The following is a 7,569-nucleotide window of genomic DNA, read 5'->3' on the forward strand; positions in this document are numbered from 1 at the left end:
CACTTTTGTTTTGTTTTGTTTTGTTGTATTTATTTGTTTCTTTTAAGAGGGAGTCTCGCTCTGTCACCCCTGCTGGAGTACAGTGGTGTGATCTCGGCTCACTGCAACCTGTGCCTCCCAGGTTCAAGTGATTCTCCTGCCTCAGCCTCCTGAGTAGCTGAGACTACAGGCATGCCCAGCTAATTTTTTTTTTTTTTGTATTTTTAGTATCTCACTTTGTTGCCCAGGCTGGTCTCCAACTCCCATCCTCAAATGATCCTCCTACCTTGGCCTTCCAAAGTGCTGGGATTACAGGTTTAAGGATTAAATGTTTGAAGGATACCTTTAGACACGTAAAGGTTACTAGAATGATATATAAAAACTATGAATTTACAATCCTGATTAAATAAACAGAAAGAAGGCCAAGCAATTGTTTGAGGACAGCAAGTGTGGAAATAAAGAAAGAAAGATCTTCTACTAACCTTGAGGAAGCTGAAGCACCCCTGTGCTTATGCCTGAGACCAAGTCACCCAACACATATTCCTTGAATTTGTATGCTGGCAGCCATTTAGTTATGGGTAGGAACATATAAATGATATTTCTTATTTTTTTAGGAGTGCATCTGAAAGGACAAAGACAGAGGTCAAGCTATAAATGAGAAACATCTCTGTAGAATTCAAACCAAAGCATTTTCCCTTTCTAATTCCCAGGGGCAATCTGGAAGAATTTCCAGTTAGTGATTCAGGATGTTGCAAAACAGGGGAGGTGTCAGGGGTGGGGAAAAAAAGAGAAGGTAGCTGAAATATTCCTAGGAAACAAAAGGTATTTTGAAGGTGAGTGGAGAATTGGAAGGCGTGTTGGTTATGTTAATATTTACACAGACAAAAGGCCTAGGAGGAATTCAATCAATATAGTGAAATTTCATGATGAAGCCTGTGTGCAAATATCTGATGCTGGCTGAATCTCGTGAACAGCTTTGCAAACCATGATGGCTCGGTATTCATTTTGTTCCTCTGCTTCACCAAACAGATTTTCTTTACACATTTGACCTTGCACCTCTCATAACTGAATGATACAACAACAGAACCAGGTTAAAATGCAACATACGTGAATGCCTGTTTCAGCTTATCCCCAATGGAATCTGGAATCTTATCCTTTTGGTGTAGTCTTTCCTGGAGAACCGGATGACTAAAGATAGGCCTTTCCACATAGTACCTCTGGGTTGCTGCAAGGATTTCATTTTCTTCAGCATGATCCATAGTACTCTGAAATTATTCATTCACAGCAGGAGACAAGCATTTCCTGAGTGTCACTAAGGAAAAAAGAAAAACTCCATGTTACATGCCAAAATCCTACTGACAACTTTTCCTAATCATCTCTTCCTCGCGGTGCTCGAAGTTCTTCTGAGGCTGTCTTTGGACACCCCAGAGCACATCATGTATTGATCTGTATATAGGAGACAGTAATTAATGAAATAAAATCAAAATCAATTAAAAAAATAAACGTGACTTATTCCCTCCCAGGGCAATAAGTGGTTAATGTGTAGACTTTTAACAAAAGCTCATATTAAGTTCAACGGCTAAATACTACAGTCAGTTGCCTCTAGGTCCATATAAGAGGAATTGCAAATCAGGTCAGTATTGACCAGCTATATGTCAAGGAAACAGAAAAAAAGAGTATGATCAGTCCTTAAATTGACTCCATGTTTCTTAAAGCTATATTAGCCTCCTTTTCAATTCTATATTTATGGTTGATTATTCTTTAAATTATTCTATTATTCAGAGCTGGGGTTTATATGTGTCTATGAGGGAAGCTGCTGGTGACCATTGTGAAAGGCAGTAAATTAAAAACATCAGCACACTATTCTAATACTGTTTTGAAGTTGATTACATTGTCATGTGTTTGATTAGAATGAAGTTAGTTTTTTTCATGCCTACATAGTGATAATACTTATATGAGTAAAAGAAATGATTAAAGAATAAAAATACAACATATTTGTGCATATGGAGATGTGTATAAGCAGTGTTAAGAGGGAAATGTTTGCCACAGCCTTATATGAGTGAAAAGTTGGAAAAAATCTAAATGTCTACTCGTATGCAGTAAAAAATACATTTTGCTATATTCATAAATTTAATTCTAATAAAAAGAAATGCACTAAATCTATATGTATCATCTTCAATAAATCTCAGAGACAATTTTCAGCAAAAAAGTAAGGCACAGATGAATACTGAGAGGATTCAATTATTTAAAGTTTAAAAACATAGAACAATAGTCTATGTTATTACACATACTTGTAGTAAAAGTATAAAACCATTCATGACAAAAATAAACACCAAGATCAGGATGGTGTTACCTCCAGAGAGAAGAAATAAGACTGAGAAGGGATAGTTGAGGGCTTCTACTAACAGTATCTTCAATGTTTTAGTTTGTTAAAAAGAACTGGCACAATGACAGCAAAAAGTGAAGATTTGATTATGCTGCTTAGTAAGTAAACTGGTGTGTGTTCCGTGATTGTTTGTACCTGTCTGTACATTTGAACTATATACCTCATAATAAAACATTAAATATATAACAACAACTAAAGCCAGTGTTCCCAACTAAAGGAAGTTACTGGCAGAGCAGGCAAAGGTTAATATGAATTCATGGTTAAGTGCTTGTGTGGTGACCACGGAATTGTGAGGGGCTACTAATGTTGGTCAATACAACTCCTTCAGGGTGAAAAATCAAGTTTTCATCAAAATGAAATCACATTCAAATTGAAATAAAGGCTGGGCTGCAGTGGTACACACCTGTAATCCCAGCACTTTTGGAGGCTGAGGTGGGTGGATAACCTGAGGTCAGGCATTCAAGACCAGCCTGGCCAACATGGAGAAAACCTGCCTTTACAAAAAAAAAAAAAAAAAAAAAAAAATAACTGGATGTGGAGGTACACACCTGTAATCCCAGCTACTTAGGAGACTGAGACATGAGAATCACTGAAATCCGGGAGCCAGAGTTTGCAGTGAGCTGAAACTGCACCATTCTACTCCAACCTGGGCAACAAGAGTGAAACTGCATCCCAAAAAAACCAAACCAAAACAAAACAAAACAAATTGAAATCGGGTTGTATACGATCTACTACAAAATATGATGCAAAATAAATACTTATGTCCAAGGAGGTTGAAAATTCAAGAGCCTATAATAAAAAGAAATGCTAGTAGCAAATGCAACCAAGTACCATCAAGGATGACATTAAAATGCTATGGTTTGACTGTTTTTGTCCTTTTCAAAATTCAGGTTGAAACTTAATCCTCAATACAAGAGTATTACAAGGTGTGGTCCTTAGGAAGTGATTGATCATATGGGCTCCACAGCCCTCACTAATAGTATTAAGTTACAAAAAGACTAGGCAGAGGGAGTTCACCCCCTTTCATCCCTTCTGTCCCTTCTGCCATGTGAGGGCACAGTGTTCCTCCTCTCCAGAGGATAATGCAATAAGACACTATCTTGGAAGCAGAGAGACCTACCCTCACTAGCTGGTGCCCTGTTTTTGGACTTCACAGCCTCCAGAACTGTGAGAAATAAATTTCTATTGTTTGTAAATTTCTGTGTGTGGTATTTTGTTATAGCAGTTCAAATGAACTAAGAAATGGTAAATCTGGAGAAAGAATTTTACAGCAGAACCTGAGAAATAAAGATTATGTGTTTTTTGTTTCAGACTAGCAAGGTGGGTTGGCCACCCCTCATCTAGCTCTTCAGAGCCACTGTAGGAATTCATCAAAATACAGTAATGACTGCGCTGAATTAATGAGTGGAATTTGACACATCACAAACCCTACCACTGGCTTCCACTTACCCTAACTCCTCCAGAGCATTACATAACAGCATTACAAAACCATTCATAATCCAGGCAACATACCATGCTGCTTTAAGCCTCTGTGCCTATCCAGAGTTTCAATTCATTCTAATAAGAGATGTCGTTTCTTTCTCTTCACTCCTTCCATTTTTCCCACACCCTAATCATTCTATCTTACAAACCCTTGTTCTGTTTTCTGCTTCTCTGTGAAGTCTCCCCTCACTTATAATCTTTTATGAAATGGGCCTATGTTACTTTATATATTCTTTCATTCTTATATTCATATATATATATATATATATATATGTATTATTGTACTTTAGGTTCTGGGGTACATGTGCAGAACATGCAGGATTTTTGCATAGGTACATACATGGCAATGTGGTTTGGTGGCTGCCTCCATCCCCCCGTCATATATATCTGGAATTTCTCCTCATGTTATCCCTCCCCAACCTCCCTACTCCTGCTGTCCCTCCCCTACTCCTCCACAACAGACCCTAGTGTGTGATGCTCCCCTCCCTGTGTCCATGTGTTCTCATTGTTCAACACTCGCCTATGAGTGAGAACATGCAGTGTTTGATTTTCTGTTCTTTTGTCAGTTTGCTGACAGTGATGGTTTCCAGATTCATCCATGTCCCTAAGAAGGACACAAACTCATCACTTTTTATGGCTGTATGGTATTCCATGGTGTAAATGTGCCACAGTTTCCTTGTCCAGTTTGTCATCAATGGGCATTTGGGTTGGTTTCAGGTCTTTGCTATTGTAAACAATGCCACAATGAACATGCATGTGCATATGTCTTTATAATAGAATGATTTATACTCCTTTGGATATATACCCAGTAATGGGATTGCTGGGTCAAATGGAATTTCTATTTCTAGGTCCTTGAGGAATCGCCACACTGTCTTCCACAATGGTTGAACTAATTTACACTCCCACAAACAGTGTAAAAGTGTTCCTATTTTTCCACATCCTTTCCAGCAACTGTTGTCTCCAGTTTTTTTAATGAACGCCATTCTAACTGGCATGAGATGGTATCTCAATGTAGTTTTGATTTGCATTTCTCTAATGACCAGTGATGATGAGCATTTTTTCATATGTTTGTTGGTCTCATATATGTCTTCTTTTGTAAAGTGTCTGTTCATATCCTTTGCCCACTTTTGAATGGTTTTGTTTGTTTGTTTGTTTTTTGTAAATGTTTTAGTTTTTTGTAGATTCTGAATACTAGCCCTTTGTCAGATGGGTAGATTGCAAAAATTTTTTCCCATTTTGTTGGTTGCCAGTTCACTCTAATGATTGTTTCTTTTGCTGTACAGAAGCTCTGGAGTTTAATTAGATCCCATTTGCCTATTGTGGCTTTTGTTGCCAATGCTTTTGGTGTTTTAGTCATGAAGTCCTTGCCTATGCCTGTGTCCTGAATGATATTGCCTAGGTTTTCTTCTAGGGTTTTTATGGTATTAGGTCTTGTGTTTAAGTCTTTAATCCATCTGGAGTTAATTTTAGTGTAAGGTGTCAGAGAAGGCCTCGACAAAATTCAACAGCCCTTTATGCTAAAAACTCTCAATAAACTAGGTATTGATGGAACGTATCTCAAAATAATAAAAGCTATTTATGAAAAACCCACAGCCAGTATCATACTGAATGGACAAAAGCTGGAAGCATTCCCTTTGAAATCTGGCACTAGGCAAGGATGCCCTCTCTCACCACTCCTGTTCAACATAGTATTGGAAGTTCTAGCCAGAGCAATCAGGCAAGAAAAAGAAATAAAGAGTATTCAGTTAGGAAAGGAGGAAGTCAAATTGTTTCTATTTGTAGACGACATGATTGTATATTTACAAGACCCCATTGTCTCAGCCCAAAATCTCCTGAAACTGATAAGCAACTTCAGCAAAGTCTCAGGATACAAAATGAATGTGCAGAAATCACAAGCATTCCTATACACCAATAACAGACTTAAAGAGAGCCAAAAAAGAACCAACTGTCATTCACAATCGCTACAAAGAGAATCAAATACCTAGGAAAACAACTAACAAAGGATGTAAAGGACTTTTTCAAGGAGAACTACAAACCACTGCTCAAGGAAATAAGAGAGGACACAAACAGATGGAAAAACACTCCATGCTCATATTATGAAAATGGCTATACTACCCAAAGTAATTTATAGATTCAACTCTATCGCCATCAAGCTACCTATGACCCTCTTCACAGAACTGGAAAAAACCACTTTAAACTTCACATGGAACCAAAAGAGAGCTCGCATAGCCAAGACAATTTTAAGCAAAAAGAACAAAGCTGGAGGCATCACGCTACCTACTTCAAACTATACTACAAGGCTACAGTAATCAAAATAGCATGGTACTGGTACCAAAACAGAGATATAAACCAATGGAATAGAATAGGCCTTGGAGGCAACACCACATATCTACAACCATCTGATCTTTGATAAACCTGACAAAAACAAGCAGTGGGGAAAGGATTCCCTTTTTAATAAATGGTGTTGGGTAAACTGGCTAGCCATGTGCAGAAAGCAGAAACTGGACCCCTTGATTCTTCTATTCTAATATAATCATTGATCTCCTCTTCTAGACTATAAATTCCTTGAGACAATATCATACTCTAAATTCCCAGGACCTATCTCAGTACTTGTATCTTAGCAGGTGCTCAGTAACTGGTAGGTGAATGAAATCTTTGAATGGGTATGTTATGATTATTGATAATGTAGGCCATGCTTCCTCTCTAATCTTTCATCTTATAGATTAATTTTGCTTTAAACTTTTATTTATTTTTTTGTAGACATTATATTCTTAGTCTTCTTTTGCCCTAGTTCAGAAAGGTAATTTCTTCCTTCATATGGCCACTCAAACAGAAAAGAAACAGGTAGACCTGAGGAAAGTCTAATAAGAATCAGACTCTGGTTTTCCTCTTGTTGCAGAAGCTCAGTTTTACCATTGATTTTCCTGTTACCTCACAGGAGTTTGCTCAGCTGCCAGTCAGGTGAATTATGACGATTATGTCTCGGGATGTTTTATCATCTATAAGGAAGTGGAGACCAAATCTGGCCAATCATCACAATGGTCTGGGGAGGGCTTTACCCTGAACCTACGTAGTTAGGATTTCCACTGGGTGAGGCCTGAACAATGGGTAGTCACTACAGTCATGTGGTTATGAGTGTGGGACCCTTGCCCAATCATGTGGCAAACTTATCTGGAGATTTCAGGGCAACAGAATGGTTTACACTGAAACATAGGAGAGAAAACACTTAAAATACTAGGCATCTTTATCTTTATTCTTAAGAGTCATCTGGCTATCCCCAACATAAGGAATTCCTTGTGACACCTGTGAATTTCAAGGTATAAAGACAAGAGGGTGGTCACTTACTGCTCCCTTATTTCTCCTTCTCCCAGAACATCAAAATTCCTTCTATTTCATTAAGCAGAGAAATTATAGTTATGTATTAAAAGTTCCTCAGGACATGCAGTTGGTCAGCTAGGTAAGTAATTGACATACTGCAAACATTGGCTTTCAACTCTGGCTAAACCCAAAACCTCCTCAGGTACTTTTACAGCTGACCAATTAGAGCACAGCCTCCAGGGGGCAGGCTGGGGCATTTTTTTAGAGCATCCCTAGAAGATTCTAGCGAGCAGTGGAAACCATCATTCTCAGCAAACTGACAGAGGAGCAGAAGATCAAACACCGCATGTTCTCACTCATAGGCGGGTGTTGAACGATGAGAGCACATGGACAAAGGGAGGGGA

At 38.3% G+C, this 7,569-nt stretch overlaps 1 protein-coding gene across 1 annotated transcript in view; it reads right to left on the minus strand.

Moving 5' to 3' along the window:
• Positions 1–7,569, minus strand: part of SLC26A5 (solute carrier family 26 member 5) — a 78,261-nt gene that overhangs the window by 50,597 nt on the left and 20,095 nt on the right. Inside the window, exons 3-4 of the mRNA XM_017523061.2 lie at positions 1,087–1,291; positions 462–601 (exon numbers count right to left, since the gene is read on the minus strand). Coding sequence (XP_017378550.1) covers positions 462–601; positions 1,087–1,238 — 292 coding nt within the window. The 5' untranslated portion in view covers positions 1,239–1,291. The remainder of the gene's footprint in view (positions 1–461; positions 602–1,086; positions 1,292–7,569) is intronic.

The sequence above is a fragment of the Cebus imitator genome, unplaced genomic scaffold, assembly GCF_001604975.1.
Source record: "Cebus imitator isolate Cc_AM_T3 unplaced genomic scaffold, Cebus_imitator-1.0 Scaffold26, whole genome shotgun sequence".
Taxonomy (NCBI): Eukaryota; Metazoa; Chordata; class Mammalia; order Primates; family Cebidae; genus Cebus; species Cebus imitator.